This window comes from Pongo pygmaeus, chromosome 4 (assembly GCF_028885625.2).
Source record: "Pongo pygmaeus isolate AG05252 chromosome 4, NHGRI_mPonPyg2-v2.0_pri, whole genome shotgun sequence".
Classification (NCBI taxonomy): Eukaryota; Metazoa; Chordata; class Mammalia; order Primates; family Hominidae; genus Pongo; species Pongo pygmaeus.
The window spans coordinates 82,736,711-82,755,171 of NC_072377.2; the positions used below are offsets into that span (position 1 = coordinate 82,736,711).

The 18,461-nt window shown below is 43.2% G+C and overlaps 2 protein-coding genes across 11 annotated transcripts in view; one reads left to right on the top strand and one right to left on the bottom strand.

Moving 5' to 3' along the window:
• The window catches only part of DMGDH (dimethylglycine dehydrogenase), a 122,604-nt gene that overhangs the window by 65,959 nt on the left and 38,184 nt on the right, over positions 1-18,461 (bottom strand). For 2 of the 5 annotated variants that reach the window (XR_010126472.1, XM_063665427.1), the window contains exons 1-2: positions 6,554-6,741; positions 604-778 (exon numbers count right to left, since the gene is read on the bottom strand). The exons of 1 other annotated variant lie outside the window; for it this stretch is intronic. Coding sequence is in view for 2 of the 4 variants with exons in the window: in XM_063665427.1 (XP_063521497.1) it covers positions 604-778; positions 6,554-6,654 (276 nt within the window). In the remaining 2 variants the exon portion in view is untranslated. Of the gene's footprint in view, positions 1-603; positions 779-6,553; positions 6,742-18,461 lie in introns of those variants that run through there. 2 more of the 5 variants (XM_054488254.2, XM_063665428.1) reach the window with 2 other exon arrangements.
• BHMT2 (betaine--homocysteine S-methyltransferase 2) overlaps positions 6,691-18,461 on the top strand; it is a 32,734-nt gene continuing 20,963 nt past the window's right edge. For 3 of the 6 annotated variants that reach the window (XM_063665431.1, XM_063665430.1, XM_054488257.2), the window contains exons 1-4: positions 6,704-6,848; positions 14,524-14,656; positions 16,539-16,630; positions 17,861-18,052. In XM_063665431.1, the coding sequence (XP_063521501.1) occupies positions 6,816-6,848; positions 14,524-14,656; positions 16,539-16,630; positions 17,861-18,052 (450 nt within the window). In that variant the 5' untranslated portion in view covers positions 6,704-6,815. Of the gene's footprint in view, positions 6,849-14,522; positions 14,657-16,413; positions 16,631-17,860; positions 18,053-18,461 lie in introns of those variants that run through there. The other 3 variants (XM_063665432.1, XM_063665433.1, XM_054488258.2) reach the window with 2 other exon arrangements.

Genomic DNA, 18,461 nt, shown 5'->3' on the forward strand with positions numbered 1-18,461 from the left:
TGAACCTGGGAGGCGGAAGTTGCAGTGAGCCGAGATCATGCCATTGCACTCCAGCCTGGGAACAGCGAGATTCCATCTCAAAAAAAAATAAAAAAATAAAAAATAAAAATAAATAAAACCATAAGTAAATAAAAGGAGCACCAAATGCAGGTGAAGGGAGTATAGGTAAAGATCTTGGGCCCATATCCAGGCTCACCCAGACAGTATCCTTCCATATAAAGCTAACATTTATTATTCAATACCTTATGTTTAATAATTTTGCACGTTAACTCAATCTTCATCAAAATCCTATTAGGTAAGTACTATTAATATTCCTATTAAGACATCAGAAAATGGAAACTTATGTAACTTGCCAAAAGTCACACAAGGGTAGAAAATTGCAAAGCCAGGATTTGAATCCAGAAGCCATCTGTTCAAGATAAAGACCTCATAAATATTGGTCGTCATCTGGAAGTACACCAGTTAAATTATAACTGCACTTCCAACGCTATTGAAAGGGAACGCACTCTAAAGAGCTCACAGTCAGGAGCTGTGAATGGGAAGGAAATGGACTTTACTCATGCACAATTCCGCACTTAGGACAGTTTGGGGTGCTTTTCTTACTGCGTGCCAGGTAGATCCAGCTGTGAGCGCTGATTTCTCCAGCAGGACCACATCTTTCATCCCTGCTTTGGCCAGGTGATAAGCCAGACTCACACCAACACAGCCACCTCCAATTATCACTGTTTCTGCTCTGTCTTTCCATTGTGTTTCTGCAGATAAGGGTGGTTTTTCCTCTCTGGAAGAGGGAAAGTTAAAATGGGAACTTTAATCGGCTATGGTAGCTATAATTCTGGCCTAAAGCACTTCCCCTTACCCGTTTCTCTAGTACTTAACACCCACTGACTGAGATTTGCATGATACTGATTTAATAATTTGGAGCATCTAAACTGTGACTTAGGCAACCTGGTTGGGGGAGGGGTATTTGAGCCCCATTCCATATAATGATTCTGGTCCATTGTAGCTACTATAGCCAAAGAAATGAACACGTAGCTTCTTTTTTTCAAAGAATCTAGAGAACAGGTCAGGTTTGGTGACACACACCTGTAATCCCAGCACTTTGGAAGGCCGAGGTGGGAAGATTGCTTGAGCCCAGGAGTTCAAGACAACCCTGGGCAACATGACGAAGCCCCGTCTCTATAAAAAATACAAAAATTATCCAGGCTTGGTGGCACATGCCTATAGTCTCAGCTACTTGGGAGGCCGAGATAAGAGGACTGCTTGAGCCCAGGAGGTTGAGGCTGCAGTGAGCCATGACTGCACCACTACACTCAAACCTAGGAGACAGAGTGGGGCCCTGTCTCAAAAGAAAAAAAAAAAAAGATTCAAAATGGTACACCTGTCTAGGGTACTTTATCATGAATCAAGCTTGCAGGACTGGAAGTTGATCTAGATGAGTCTGAGTGAGAGGTGAGTGAATGTGACGGCCTAGGACATTACTGTACACTACTGTAGACTTCATCAACACTGTACATTTAGGCTACCCTAAGTTGATTTTTAAATATATTTTTCTTTTTTCAATAATAAATTAACAGCTTACTGTAACTTTGTTATTTTATAAACTTTTAAATTTTTTTGACTTTTGTAATAACACAGTTTAAATGCAAATGCATTCTACAGCTATATAGAAATATTTTATTTCTTTATATCCTTATTCTGGAACCTTTTTCCTATTAAAAAAAAAATATATTTTTTAACTTTTCAAACATTTTTTTTTCCAAGACAGAGTCTTACTCTTTTGCCCAGCCTAGAGTACAGTGGCTCGATCTTGGCTCACTGCAACCTCCACCTACTGGGTTCAAGAGATTCTCCTGCCTCAGCCTCTCATGTAGCTGGGATTACAGGTGTGCACCACCACACCCAGCTAATTTTTGTGTTTTTGGTAGAGATGAGGTTTCACCATGTTGGCCAGGCTGGTCTTGAACTCCTGACCTCAAGTGATCCTCCAGCCTTGGCCTCCCAAAGTGCTGAGATTACAGGCATGAGCCACTGTGCCTGGCCTCAAACTTTTTTATTAAAAACTAAGACACAAACACACATATTAGCCTAGGCATACCATACACAGGGTCATGATCATCAATATCACTGTCTTCACACCTCCAAATCTTGTCCACTGGAAGGTCTTCAGGGGCAATTAACACATACACAGCTGTCATCTCTTTTTTTTTCTTTTCTTTTCTTTTTTTTTTTCTGAGACAGGGTCTCACTCTGTCACCCAGACTGGAGTGCAGTGGCGCCATCTCTGCAAATTCTACCTCCCAGGTTGAAGTGATTCTCGTGCCTTAGCCTCCCGAGTAGCTGGGACTATAGACTTGCACCACCATGCCCAGCTAATTTTTGTATTTTTAGTAGAGACAGGGTTTCACCATGTTGGCCAGGCTGGTCTTGAACTCCTGGCCTCAAGTGATCTACCTGCCTTGGCCTCCCAGAGTGCTGGGATTACAGGCGTGAGCCACCATGCCCGGCCAGAGCTGTCATCTCTTACGATAACAATGCCTTCTTCAGGAATACCTCCTGAAGGACCTGTCTGAGCCAATTTTACTGTTAACTTTTTATTTTATAAGTAGAAGGAGTATACTCTAAAATAATGATTTAAAGTATAGTGTAGTAAATACATAAACCAGTAGCACAGTCATTTATTATCATTGTCAAGCATTATGTACTGTATGTAATTGCATGTGCTATACCTTTATGTGACTGGCAGCACTGTAGGTTTGTTTAACCAGCATCACTACAAACACGTGAGCAATGTGTTGCATATGACATTATGACAGCTATGACATCACTAAGTGATAGGAATTTTTCAGCTCCATTATAATCTTACAGGACCACCACTGTATATGTGGTCCATCATTGACCGAAACATCATTATAAGGCACACGACTATACATATATGTATATTATAATATGTATATTCTATGTGTGTACACATTTTAGAGTAAATTGTAGGTATCATACCCAGTTACTTCTAAATATTCTTGTGCTAGTTTTGTTAGAAAAAGGACATTCTCTTACATAACAACAGTACAGTTCTCAAAGTCAAGAAATTTAACATTGATATACTATTATCTATAGTCCATATTTAAATTTAATTAATTATTCCAATAATGTATTTATAGCTACTTTTTTCCAGTCAGGGATCAAATCCAGGATTCTGTCTCTTTAATCCCCTTTAATTTGGAACAGTTCCTAATACTTCCTTTGTGTTTTATGACCTTGACATTTTCGAAGAGTACTAGCCAGTTATTTTATTTTATTTTATTTTTTTGAGATGGAGTCTTGCTCTGTTGCCCAGGCTGGAGTGCAGTGGCGCGATCTTGGCTCACTGCAAGCTCCGCCTTCTAGGTTCACGCCATTCTCCTGCCTCAGCCTCCCAAGTAGCTGGGACTGCAGGCGCCCACCACCATGCCTGGCTAATTTTTTTTTTTTTTTTTTTTTTTTGGTATTTTTAGTAGAGACGGGGTTTCTCCGTGCTAGCCAGGATGGTCTCGATCTCCTGACCTCGTGATCAGCCTGCCTCGGCATCCCAAAGTGCTGGGATTACAGGTGTGAGCCACCACGCCCGGCCAGTACTAGCCAGTTATTTTATAGAACAGTTCTTACTGTGAGTTTGTCTGGTGTTTCCTCATGATGAGACTTAATGTTACGCATTTTTGGCAAAAACATCATGAAACTGATGTTGACTCCTTCCCAGTATATATGATTAGGAAGCATATGATGTTGCTTTGTCCTGATATTGGTGTTGTTTCTATCTGATGACTTGCTTAAGATGGTGTCTGTCGGACTTATCTAGTAAAACTACCATTTTTTCCTTTGTATAAGTAATAATGTGAAGTGTTACTTTGAGACCATGTAAATATCCTGGTCCTTATCAAACTTTTACTGAGTGGCTTTACTATCTATTGATTATTTCCTAAGCCCATCATTCCTATTATATTTAATAGTTGGCATTCTACTGTAAGGAAGTGCTTTTCTTTCACCCTTGTTTGTTTGTTGGTTATTTATATTAATATGAATTTATGGATATTTATTGTTTTCAGTGGTTTCTAATCCATTACTAGTCATCATTTATTTTAATACCAAATTGTCCTAGATTTGGCCAGCAGGAGGTTCTTTCAGTTGACTCCTGCATGCTTTTGACATGGCTACATAAATCTTAGAGCATGTCCTTATTTCCTGGTGCCACAACATGTTTCAGTAGTTTTGTTTCACCAGTTTTTAGATGACTGTTAATGTCTCTTTGTGTGCTGTGTAAGAAAAAAATAATGTACATATGACCCAACAACTTTGGACGGAAATCCATTTTTAAATAGACTGGGCATATCTTGTACTTTAGTTGAAACCATTATAGTGGTGACAAAAATAATAATCTTAAAAGTTTCTTTTTTGTGTGTTCAAAAGAAAGAATTATTTCTTTCAGGACAGTGGTCAGTTGAAACAACAACAACAAAAGAGAACTTAAGATCAGAAAACCTGGGTTTGAGTCCCCAGTCCAACTGAATAGCTATTTTAGAGAAATTTACACAAGGGTCTCAAAGTTTTCTCATTTGCAAAATGGAGCTGTGAAGGTTGTTTGCCAACATATGATAAAGCATTATCAAATATATAGTATTTCCTCTGCCCAGCATGCCATAATAGGTTTCAGACTAGGTATAGTGTTTTTGATTATGTGGATAACTATCTTAAAATCCTTCTGAATGTAGTCGAGGATGTTTATAAGAGTATTTGAAATAAAAGTTAGGAACCATGCAAAAAACCCAGGTCAGTTATCTTCTATATTAGAAACGATAAGCACAAACTGACTGTGTGCTTGTTCAACTGCTTTCCAAAATAAAACATTTTTTGATAGTTTGAAATTGGGTATATAAAGAATATGCAATTGAAATAACTCAAATTTTGGGTGTTTTTGTTTTTGTTTTTGTTTGTGAGATGGAATCCCTGTCGCCCAGGCTGGAGTGCAATCTCTGCTCTCACTGCAGTCTCTGCCTCCCAGGTTCAAGCGATTCTCCCGCCTCAGCCTCCCAAGCAGCTGGGACTACAGGTGCACACCATGACACCCAGCTAATTTTTGCATTTTTATTAGAGACAGAGTTTCACCATGTTGATCAGGCTGGTCTCAAACTCCTGGCCTCAAGTAATCTGCCCACCTCAACTTCCCAAAGTGCTGAGATTACAGGCATGAGCCACCACACCCAGTCAAAATTGAATTTTTTGGATAGTCTTGAAATTTGTATCTTATTTATCTAATCAGTTTTAAACAGATCAACTTGTTTGTTAAATTTCCATTTTATTTTGCATTGGATTAAAAACATCATTATTATAAATATTTTTGCAATGCTTTACAATTTACAAAGCACTTTCACATGCATTCTCTTATTTAATATTCACAGCAATCCTGTGAGGTATATAGAACAAAATTAGTATCCTCATTTTATAGATGAGGAAACTGAGCCTCAGGAGTGTAAGGTCACATTCTGTGTAACAGATGACGCAGGAACTGTGAGTTGGTGGCTGCTGCATTCCCAGTACTGGAGGCAAACCTAGCACATCACAACACCCAGTAAATATTTGTTGAATGGATAGATGGAACTCAAAAGCAGGTCTTCTGATTCCAGAATTTCAGGTCATAGGACATAAAATAAAATTCGAATCAACTCATAATAACGTTGAGTGATGCTGGTAAACAAGCCTTTCCTGGCAGCCAGGAATAATCTACAAACATAAGAAGTCGAAAGATGTTTAGCATTGCTCATATTTAAATACAGAACAATCAAAACAAGGACATGCCATTTTTACCTATCAGATTTAGCAAAGATAACAAAATGGGCTATTCTGGGAACCAGGGAAGATGTGGGAAACAGACACACACTGGTGTGCCGCATGCAAACTCTTGCCACCCACTTGGAGAATGTGTTGCTGTCTTTCAATCTTTCAGATGCACGTAACCCTTTCCCTAACAAGTTCACCTTTAAAAACTGGTGCTACCGACTCCCATATGTACTCAAAGATAGATGCATAAGAATTTTCACATGCACATTATTCGCAGTAATAAACAACCAAAAACCATTTAAATGTTAACGAATAGACTAACGATAGTGTAGAACATTGACAGGATGGAAAACTATGCAGCCATTAAAAGGAACAAGGCAAGTCAGTGTGTGCTGATATGGAACAATCTCCAAGATATACTGATAATTGTAAAAAGCAAGATGTCAAAAAGCCAAAAGAAAACCTATACCGACCAGTGTTTGCCTACGCATAGACTGTCTCTGGTTAGATTCAGAAGACACTATTAACAATTGTTGACTGGCCAAGGGGATTGGGGCAGGAGAGACTTTACACCGGGAACCTTTGGATACTGTTTCACTTTATAATTAACAGATAATTCGAGAAGATATATCAAGGCCTATTTCTTGGAGGCCAGAGCGCTCCTAACCCCAGAGCCTGCCTCAGCCTCTGGCTCCCACCCCCGCAGCCGCCCCGTCGCCTCTGCGCCGGACGGGGCCCCACTCACCCTTCCCGGCCGCAGACGGAGCGCGGGCGCCCGGGGGAGCCCTGCAGCGGGCAGCTCCGCAGCAGGAGGCCCCGCAGCAGCTGCGCGCCCGGACGGAGCATGACTAGGCCGAGGCCGAGGGCGCAGGCGCCTGCTCCGAGGCCAGCTGGCAGCCTGAGGCCGCGGGGCCGGCGGGGCGGCGGTCGGATCCTCCCCCGGGCTGGGGGCGGGCTCCTAGACGGCCGCGCGCCCGGGAACCCGGCGCCCACAGAGCCGCGGCACCATGGCACCTGCCGGACACCCGGGGGCCAAGAGGGTGAGTTTCCTCCCCTGGATCCTCGCGGAGCTCCTGGCCGCTGGGCTGCGAGCGACTCCGTTCACACCCCGCGGCCATCCCTAGCGAAGCCCTGGGGCCTCGGCAAAACACTTGGACCGGATGGCCCTGAGCCTCGATTTTCCCCTGTCACGGGTTGGTTAGCGTTTATGGAGCCCTTACTCGGTGCCTGGCGCTGCACAGAGTGCTGTGCTCAAGTTATCTCCTCATCTTCACAATTATCCCCATTTCACAGGTGAGGAAACTGAGGCTCGGCGAGTCAGGCGACTAGCTCAGGGTCACGGGTCCAGCCCCGCGGGGAGCGAGGATCAGAAGTCTAGCTTTCGGACTCAGGTCGCGCACACATTTTTTTCCCTCAACCGACCCGCGCCCGCAGCTCTTTGGGCTAATCCGCTCCGGAACTCTTCGGACTGTCCCCTTGCGTTTTGGAAAAGTCAGCAGCCTGGCCAACCAGCCTGGACTTGCGAGTCGCCGGCTGGCCTGAAACCAGTCCTGGGCAAGGACGCCCCCAGAGCTGCGGTGCAGGGTGGAGGGTAGGTGGGATTCGCCAGCACCCCTCAACCTCCTCTCATCCGGTGGTCCCCAGCTTCTGGCCCCTTTCCTGGTCTGGTCACCAGATGTTGGCTTTATGCCCAGCCATTTCTACGTCGGCTATGTGTGGGGGTGGGAGGACGGAGTGACTAAGCAAAATTAGGAAAGGCATGAGCTTGGACGAAGGACATCCCCAGGACCCTTCAAAGAGATCCCCACCCGCTCCAGCCCTGTCATTCAGAATGGGAGGAGGGGAGGAGGGGCAGTTTATGCGTGGAAATGTGCACCACCGAGCTATTTGTACTAAAAAGTTAGAAACGACCAAGATACTCTGCAATACGGGATTCTAAATAAATTAAGGTTCATCTACTTAAGTTACTAGACAGTTAAATAACTTAGTATGAGAACCAGCTAAGTGCCTTGCCAATGTTAAGTCGCAAAAGGAAATATATCACAAACTGATCCCAACCATGTACAAACATTTATATACACACTGTAAGGAAGGACACAATAATGGTAATAGTTACACAAGATGTGGAATATTGGTTTAAAAAGCATGTTTTAGGATATTTTTTCAGGTTATAAAAGTAAAATGTGAGCATTGAAAGAAATACAGTTAATAAAAAATAATCAAAGAACATTGTGCTTTTTTCTCTCAACTTTCTCTAATGCTATGTTCATCTTTACAGTTCATTTTTTTAGACGTTTTTAAAATGCCCTGTTTTTATTCAATTTCTTTGGGGCCTCTACTGTTACACCACCAAGATTATCACACACTAATCCATGTGAATGTGTACCTGGGAGTTAGGGTGTTAATGGTAAGGAACTAATCTCACCTCTCTCCTCAGCTAGCAGGTACATTTTAAGAATTCATTTAATTGCCACAGACAAGACCTCTAATTAGGTCGTTAATCCAAAAGAGCAGTTCTGCTGGCAAATCTAGGAAAAGGGGAAGATATTTTAGACAGACTGGGTTTTTCTGGTCACCTCCTACTATACAGTGAAGTTGATCCCCACTGAGTATGAATAGAGATGTCTTGAAGCCAGATCTTAAACCCAGAGGTCTTAGGTAGTGATATCTGCAAAAAGGAGGCATAAATGCACCCTAGAGCTCGCTGTCAGATGCAAGGCAGGTTCACTGCCAAACTGATGGGGAGGAGGGAATGAAAATATAAATGTACTGCAAAATTAATTTACAGGTTTCCTTATTTTACATGTTCCTGTCTTTATAATTCTACAGCTGACTTTAGATCATACTAGTATAATGGTGAGGAACAACAGACACTGGGGCCTATGGAAGGGGGGAGGGTGGAAGGAGGGAGAGAATCAGGAAAAATAACTAATGGATACTAGGCTTAATACCTGGGTGAGGAAATAACCCGTATAGCAAACCTCCAATGATGCACGTTTACCTGTGTAACAAACCTGCACATCCTGCACATGTACCTCTGAACTTAAAAGTGAAAAAAAAAAATCTAAAGAAGGAATCATACTGGTATAGTAATTAATTGAGGTAGTTAGAATAGCAGTGAAGGAAGGGCTAAAAGATGCTCTGATCTCAGATCTTGATAACTTAGTTATTTTGCTAATGGCTGTGTAGAAAAATGGCAAATTGGCCGGGCACAGTGGCTCACACCTGTAATCCCAGCACTTTGGGAGGTCAAGGCAGGCGGATCACCTAAGGTCAGGAGTTCGAGACCAGACTGGACAACATGGTGAAACCCTGTCTCTACTAAAAAATACAAAATTAGTTGGGCATGGTGGCATGCGCCTATAATCCCAGCTACTTGCGAGGCTGAGGCAGGAGAATTGCTTGAACCCTGGAGGTGGAGGTTGCAGTGAGCTGAGATCGCGCTACTGCACTCCAGCCTGGGTAACAAGAGTGAAACTCTGTCTCAAAAAAAAAGAAAGAAAGAAAAGAAAAGAAAAATGGCAAATTTAAAATGGTGGACAAACATCCAGATAACAAACGAAAATGTCCTCCCTTTACTTGGTTTCATGAAGATACAGTCAAAATCTATACTACAATTTTCTTAAAACCTACCTAATTGTCTGCTAAAGAGTAACATTTTTTCTTCTTCAGGACAAAAATTCTAGCATATGCAACACATCTGACATTTTCAAAACAGTCCTGTTTGTTTGCTAATTCTTGGCATAGTTTCTTAAGTGTCTACTCATTTTAGTTGTTATATGAGGTGGTAGGGATATAGACCAATAAGATATGTCACCTGCCCCCAAGCCTCTTACAGTCAAACTGAGGTGACAGGTAAGTAACCAGATACTGCTGTACAGGGGAATGCATGAATGAAGGATCTGTGAAGTTAAGCAGGACACAAAAGGGGTGTAATCACAGGTGAGACTGGGTCAGTGAGCCTGTGCTTTGGTAGCAATGGAAGACAGTTCAGAGTAGGGCTGGAGAGAAATGGAGACCATTTCAATAATCAAATGCAGTGAGGATGGTGGGGCATTTGAGAAATGTGTAATACACTTGGCATAACCCTATGATAGGTTGGATGTGGCAGGTGAGAGGCTAACCTACAACATCTGAATTCTGTGCCAATGTTTTCCCTCGAGAATTGTTTGATTAAATTTGATTCTTTTTTTTGTTGTTTTTTTTTTTTTGAGACAGAGTCTCGCTCTGTTGCCCAGGCTGGAATGCAGTGGTGCAATCTCAACTTACTGTAACTTCCAACTCCCAGGTTCAAGCTATTCTCCTGCCTCAGCCTCGCAAGTAGCTGGGATTACAGGCACCTGCCATCATGCCCAGTTAATTTTTGTATTTTTAGTAGAGACGGGGTTTCACCATGTTGGCCAAGCTAGTCTCAAACTCCTGACCTCAAGTGATCCGCCTGCCTCAGCCTCCCAAAGTGCTGGGATTACAGGCATGAGCCACCACGCCTGGCCTAAATTTGATTCTTAACATGGTGAACCTAATGAAGTGTATGGGATTTTCAGGAAAAGAGTTTGTACACAGTAACTGTACCTCTGACTTTCTCTTCTGTATTCCTGTGTAGCATTTATTTGTCACATTCTGCTGTGATTATTTGTCGATCTATTGGCCTTCCCCAAAGTAGCCAGACTTTGAGTTTGTGGAGGGCAGAGACCTTGTCTTATTCTGATGTTTATCCCACTTGCCCACAACTATACCTGACATGTGGAAGGTCTCAATAAATGTCTAAAATTTAAGGCCTTTTTTATATTTCAAAAGTACAAATTGAAAAGAGTGAATTGCATTTGATGCAGGGAGGAGAAAGAGATGAGAATCATAGTAAATATTAACATTTCTTCTGCATTCAGCTAAAATTCAGCTTTAGATATAAAATATGGAAAAATAACCAGAGTTGAGAGCTCTCTCTGCCAAAACAGTGTTTATGTTTAACATAGTTCACACAGCTGGGCTCCATTTGCCTGCCCTCCAAGTGCACAGTAAAAAGAAGATGCTATAGGTATAGTGACCTGGTATTTACCTCTAGTTAAACCCCTTCTGATGGACCTTCTTGCACTGCAGAGGAAAGAAAACCAACCACACTGCCAGACTCCTTTGCAGCTAGGATCTGGATAAGAACTAGCATCCCCAGTGAGATGCACCAGCATGAGTCTGGGAAGGTGGAAGCATAGCAAATGTGGCCATAGCGCAGCATTCCAGGGTCACGTGAGGGGCAGCTGAGGTCACTGGAGCAGTCTCCTTCTCCCTATGTGACAGCTGTGTCCTGAAGCCAGCAGTTCAATAGTAGCTTCTCTTAGCTGTGGCAGAGGGTGCAGCCCCAGCCAGCCAATTCAGTCATGTTTCTCTAGGGTTCATTCCTGGAAGCCCAGTGTAAATTTTTTATGTACCCATTTCTCAATATTAAACTCCTTTCTGCTTAGCCAAAGGAGTTTGTACTTCTGCAGCTAAATGAACATGGGGATAAAGCTAGAATAAGCCCCCTCTGTAGTCATGCCATTCGATGGAGATTGAGAGATCATTCAAGCCATATTTGACCTCCCATGTTTGGTTCCGTACTGTTAACAGGACTGTCGTGGGAGGCTCTATGGGAAGATCCTCACGTCTGCTTTAATTTCTGGTTGCTTTTATTAGATCCAGGATTGACCCAGGTAAGGACAAAGACTCCTGTAACCAAGATCAAATTATCTTCCCTCTTATTCTTTATTGCCTTTATGGCCTTCCAGCCTCCTGGGAAAAGATTGAAGAAAATAATATATCAAGCAATATGGCCAAAATGTGTTTGGGATCTCTTTGTTCCTTGGTATCCAAGGAAGCTTGCTCCTGACACCTTGTGTGGGTCACTTTGTGTGGGGAGTAAGCAAAGGAGAAATAGCAGATGCCAGACATTAGAACAGAAGCAGTTTCTCTCCAAAATCTGTTCCCCCTCCTTCCGAAGGATTAGCGTTGGAGCTGGACACATGGGCATTCACTGGTGATACTTCCTGGCTTCCCTTGCAGCAAGGTAGAGCCATGTGGCTCAACTCTCACGCAGGAAATGTAAATGTCAATGAGATGAGTCACATCTAGGTCTGAGCTAAAAACTTTAGGATGAGCTTTGCCACACTTTGTTTCCTCATCGTTTGAGACAGAGTATGAACGTGACTCTGATCCAGTTTCCCCCATGCTGAGGAGGACAGTACCCTAGGGCTGGGTTGGCAAACACTTTCTGTAAAGGGTCAGATAGTAATTATTTTTAGCCTTGGGGGCCATCCAGTCTCAGTGGTAACTACTCAACTCTGCTACTGTAGTGGAAAAGTAGCCATTAGACAGTATATAAATCAATGGGCAGGGTTTTACCTAAGACTGTTTTTACAAAAACAGGCGATGTGCCAGATTTGGTCTGTGGGCTGTCACGTGCTGACCCCTGCCGTAGGGAATGGCAAAGCAATAAGATGAAAGGACTGTGCGCTTTGGTGCACACTCTGTAAAAAAGAGTCCCCCACAAACAGTGGCTTTCCTCTTACAGAGGAAAAAGAAACTACTTTTATTTAAAGCCACTGTTGTGGGGGCCTCTTTTTTACACAGCTTAGTTTTACCCTACACCCAACACGTAGGCCAGTAAGCTGCCTCTGTACCCTGCTTGATGTCTCCCTTGGATTCAGGAACTGAGGGGGTTTATGTTGATTTCATAGAACAGATAAGACTAGTTAGAAGAGGCATCTGAGGCTTTTCTCCCTGATCCATTCATTGCTTTGTGTCCAGCTATGGGCAGGCCTGAAATGAACTGGCCTATTATCAATAAAAGGTTGCATCTTCCACTAATGCAGCCTACAAAAGAGGGATCAGGATTGCTGTGGGGGTTTGGGAGGAATGGGTGGTTTGCAGTGCTCAGGGAAGACATCTCTGAAAAGGTGACACTTGACCAAAGACCAGAAAGCAGTGAGGGGATGACCCTGCAGGCACCTGGGGAGATGTGCTTTAGACCAACTGAAATGGGAAAAGTTCCCTTATGCCCCTTGCAGGGTGTGTGATGGGGGCATGGCTCACTTCTTCAGCACTCCACAGCTTAAACCCCTACGGGGAGCATGCAGGTACCCCATGGCAGCGTCTAGGGGTGAATGTTTACAGCTCCTGAAGCCCCAGTGGGAGTGTATTACAGTGTGCTCTTTCAGCTTAGCTGTCCACTGGCAGCTTGTGTTAATCAGCTCAATTAGACACTCTGCCTTATCGAAAGGACAGAGGGCTTTCTGTATTCCGGGGTTCTTGCCAGTGTACTAGAAAAACTGGATCATACATGGGCTTGGAGAATGAGTGCAAGGTTTTATCGAATGGTGGAAGTAGCTCTCAGCAGATGGATGGGGAGCCAGAAGGGGGATGGAGTGGGAAGGCGGTCTTCCCTGGAGTCAGGCCGCTCAGCAGCCGGACTCTGCTCTGATTACCCCTGGCTGAATTCCACGTTGTCTGTGTCATTCTGCCACCAATGGCCTGCCGGAGTCTGTGTGTTCTTCTGCCAGTGTGTTCCTCTCAATGTCCAGCTGCTTGTGTTTGTGTTTGCTAGGGTCTTGAGGTTTTTATAGGCATAGGATGGAGGTGTGGTGGGCCAGGGTGGTCTTGGAAAATGCAACATTTGGGCACAAAAACAGGAGTGCCTATCTTCACCAGGGTCTGTGGGCACAGGCCTGAGGCCTTCTTGTATCAAAAGGAAACCGCACCCCATGGCTAACTGCTCTGAATGGAACCTTTTAAATAAGGTTATGAGTGGGCTAAATAGAAAGGTGGTAAAATAGAAGGAAAAGAGGGTAGGAATTTAGAAGCTAGTCTGATTTTTTACTTACTCAGCTCTGTGATCTTGGGCAAGTCAACCATTCTGAGCCTCAGTTTCCTCATCTACACCTGAGTATAAAAACTGTCTGTCCTGCCTCACTGGCAGAGTTGTTGGGAGTGCCAAAGGATAAGACACGTGTGAACACACTGCATGACTACACAGCGTTGTGTCCACTACAGTTCTGTTCAGTGGCTGACACGAAGAAAAGTTATTTTTCTCACCTAACAAGAGGTCCAGGGGTAGCAGCCCATGGCTGCTGCAGCCACCCAAGGATGACTTAAGAAATCTGCCTCGTATGGCTGTCGGATGACTGCTGTATTCCCAGGCATCATGTTGGCATTCCAGTCAGGAAGGAGGAAAATAAACAAGAGGGAAGGGAGTGGGCGTCTATGTCAGGAAAGCAAAACTTTTCCAGAAATCCTCCACCAGCTTCCATATGTGTCTCACTGGCCAGCACTGTGTCACAGGGCTGCTCCCAGAGGCAAAGGAGCCTGGGAATATTTTGAAAGTTGAGGGCATTGTCCCCCCACACAAAAAAAGGGGAGAGAATGCACACTAGGTGGACAACTAGCTATGTTGTCACAAACGTGTTGAAAAGCCAAAATAACTATCATGGAATCAGCGCTATAATTTGACTCAGATTAAATGTTATTGAAGAATAAATAGTCTCAGCCCTTTCATTGTACAAAATAGGTACCTGGATCAGCCAAGAAATATGGTATGCTCGATCTTTCTGAAATATTATTACAGCACATGATTTTAACAAAACTACAGCTCTAAGAACATAATACCACTTCACCTAAAATTAGAAAATGCTTTTAGGAAAAAAAAAAGAAAGTAGAGCAGAGTTTAGGTGCTTTTTTTCTCTTCTTCAGGGGATTTTGGAGCGCCTGGAGAGTGGGGAGGTTGTGATTGGAGATGGCAGCTTTCTCATTACTCTGGAGAAGAGAGGCTATGTGAAAGCTGGGCTCTGGACTCCAGAGGCAGTGATAGAACACCCAGATGCAGGTTGGTGTCCACATCCCCAAGAGTGTCTACCTGAGTGGTATTTTATTTAAATCTGATTGAGAGAAGATCAAGAAAAAAATAACAACTGTTTCAAAGGGGTGTTTTGCTTGCTAAAATTGCCAAGATGTGGAGATAATGGCAGTATGCAGGCAGAAGTATATGGAAGAAAATGACCTCTCTCTTCCTTTCTCTCTCTCTCATACACACACCTACACACATCACATATCCACACATCCACATGCCCACACACACTCCCACACACACACACCCATGCACTCACACCCCAACCCCACGTCCACACACACCCCACATACACACCCACACACACCACAAACACACATACATACCCACACAACACACTCTCTCACACACACACCCACACACACTCTCATACACACACACATCTGCATCTTAATGTACAGGCAGTGCTAAAATAGACATCTTAATATTTGTTCCATGAATATTTACCTTGTAGATATACAGAGTTTCCTTAAAACAGCAAAATTGTTCCTGCTTCTGATTCAACCTGCTGACAATGTGCATGGTTAAGTGTAACAGTGTTTATAGTGAGGGTGATTAATGGTAGTCACAGTGTAACAGAGCACAGACAGCCAGGTTCCAGGGTTGGGAGGGCAAGGAAATCAACACAGTTTTATATCATCCTCCTGGCTGGAAAAAAAAAAAAAAAAAAAGAGCTAGAGGTAAAGAACTATGATGGGATTAGATAGTTACCTGAAATTAGAACTTTAATTCTCTTCTAACTCTTTTTTTGTATGTTTGTTCTCCTAAATTAAAGTGAGAAAATAAAGCCAAAGAATGAAATGGGTGTAAGAGAACACTAGCTGAGACTGGAACTTTTGATTCACTCTGATTTTATGTATATTCGCACAGCGTATCAGATAAACTTAGGGTCCTGTCTTGGTTCTTCCACTGACCAGCTGTGTGACCTTGGACAAGTCACTTGACCTCTCCAAGGATCCATATCTTCATCTGTTTCATGGGGGCACAACATGGGCTAGGTGTGAGGACTCACAAGTTAACCCGTGTGAAGTGCCCATATCATCAGTACGATGGCCATTATGATTGGTGCATCGGACACCCAGAGTTCTGTGGTAGAGCAGGACCAAGTTTTGTCCCTTTGGTGCTTAACAGGATGTTTTCATCTGGCCCAAGAAGAACTTGTTCTTAATGTTAAAAGACCTTTTTGCTAAACTGGGAAGAAAGTGCTGGAATAACAAGATTAAGGATAAGGGAGGAGGGGCGAAAGTGGTGAAGGAGAGGAAGGAATGACTTTCGGATAGCCAGGAAAAGCTTCCAGACTGCTTTCTGATGTTCCCAAACTGCTTGCTGCTGACTCTGATATGGGTGCCACCCACATGCATTCTGCTTTCTATGAGAAGCTCCTCACTTTACTTTGAGGGCTGCCAATGCTGACTATAGTAGACCAGCTATGTCCTTCACAATACAGGTATAGAATACACCTCTCTAGACCAAGAGACCAAGGGATAATTGGCCAGTCAGGCCTTAATCTCCGCATGTGACTGCACCAAGTCATTGAGGCCCATCACCAGAACAATATAAGGCATCACCAGAACAATATAAGGCATCACCAAAACAATATAAGGCATCACCAGAACAATATAAGGCATCACCAGAACAATATAAGGCATCACCAGAACAATACAAGGCTGCTCTAAACAGTATATCCTGCCTATGAATTCTACTGACCTTAATCTATAACTTTTTATCACTACTAGGTTTGAACTGAGATATGATTGAAAGAGATGGGAGTCAGTGAGCTACTGCTGCTTTTGAAAATGATAGCTTCTGTAATATTTCTTTATTCATTTATTTCAATGTTTAAAACCCAACTACTTCGTAGTTCGTCAACTTCACATGGAATTCTTGAGAGCAGGATCAAATGTCATGCAGACTTTTACCTTTTCTGCCAGTGAGGACAATATGGAAAGCAAGGTAAATGGCAATGGCTGGGTGTGGGGGAGGGGGTCATCTATTAAAAAATAACCTCTTCATGGGAAGCTGTGGAACTGATTATGTGTTACTATACTTTATTACAAAGTCCATATAAATATCTATGTATTAATTTCACATAAAGATATATACTAAATAGGTCGGGCACAGTGGCTTACACCTGTAATCCCAGCACTCTGAGAGGCCGAGGTGGACAGACCACTTGAGCCCAGGGGTGCCAGATCAGCCTGGACAACATGGTGAAACTCTGTCTCTACTGAAAACGCAAAAATTAGCTGGGTGTCGTGGCAGGTGCCAGTAATCCCAGCTATGCGGGAGGTTGAGGCATGAGAATGGCTTGAACCTGGGAGATGGCATTGAGCCGAGATCACACCACTGCACTCCAGCCTGGGTGACAGAGCGAGACCCCAACTCAGAAAAAAAAAGAAGTTAATATATACTAAATTAATTAGCTTTCTCTCCCCATTTAGGTAGAGGAGGGGTCAGGACTAGGGGTAAAATAAACCACTGGAAGGGCATGGCTGTCTTCTTGTGCTATTTTTTAGAGAGAAAGCACTTCACAGATGCTCTTTTCACCTTCTCATTTCACACTTTTCTCTTCTGGAGACAGGGAGGCCCTAAAAAACACAACACTGGCATAGAAACGAGAAAAAATGGGTTTGATATCCAGCATTGCCACCTATTGGCTGTGTGGCTTTGTGTAAGACACCTACCTGCATTGAGCATTGGTTTTCTCTCTGTAAAATGGAGACAACAGTAGTGCTTAAATTCATAGACCTGTTGAGAAGAGTGAATAAGACCAAGGATGTGAAAGTATTGTGAAATATTCTGCAAATGTAAAATGTTAATACGTGTAAATGTTAATGCCCATTAATTCATTCAACCAACCAACATGTACTGAGTATCTGTTATAGTCCATTCTCTATGTTAGACTCAAAGTTGATACAAAAGCATAGACCCTATCTGGAGGCTCAAGGTCAAGTATGGGAGGCAAACAAATAGTTATTAAAATCCAATGTGGTAAGTACAATAATGGAAATATAAGGTCATGGTAACAGAGGAGATTGTACCCAACTCTGCTGGTCTTCTCTGCTTGCATTGAAGAGAGTGGCTTATACTCATCTTACTTGTTTATTGTCCCTTTAGTTATCTTTTATATTTTACCTTCAAACTGCTAGGCTCACCATCTAAACTCTTGCTCTCTAACCTCAGTGGGAAGATGTAAATGCTGCTGCCTGTGACCTCGCCAGGGAAGTGGCTGGCAAAGGTGATGCTTTGGTAGCAGGGGGGATCTGCCAGACATCAATATACAAATACCACAAGGATGAAGCTAGAATTAAAAAACTTTTTCGACAACAGCTAGAAGTTTTTGCCTGGAAAAATGTGGACTTCTTGATTGCAGAGGTGAGGCTAGTATTAGAGGAAAAGGATTGAACCTATTTTGCAAGCATAACTGCAGAGTCTTCACATTTCATGAGGGTATTGGAGGACATTCTGCCCTCATTTCTTCCATGTGGATGGTCAAAGGTTTATTTAAATGCATGGTAGTCAAGGCCAACATTCCCTCATTGGTATGCTAGGTTCTCTTGGAGCCAGAGGACAGACCCAAGAGAGGCCTGACCGTAGCCTTTTATCTTCTAAGGTCTGGGTGGCTACAGAAGCTGACTTGGGGGACTCTACAACCTAGAAGGAAGCATAGGGCACAGTGCCTCCGGGAGCACCCTCTCCAGAGGGAGAATCCACGCAGGAGGGCACTGCATGTGTGGGCTGGGGACTGAGAGAGCAAGGCCTGGAATGTGGTGGCTATCCAGGC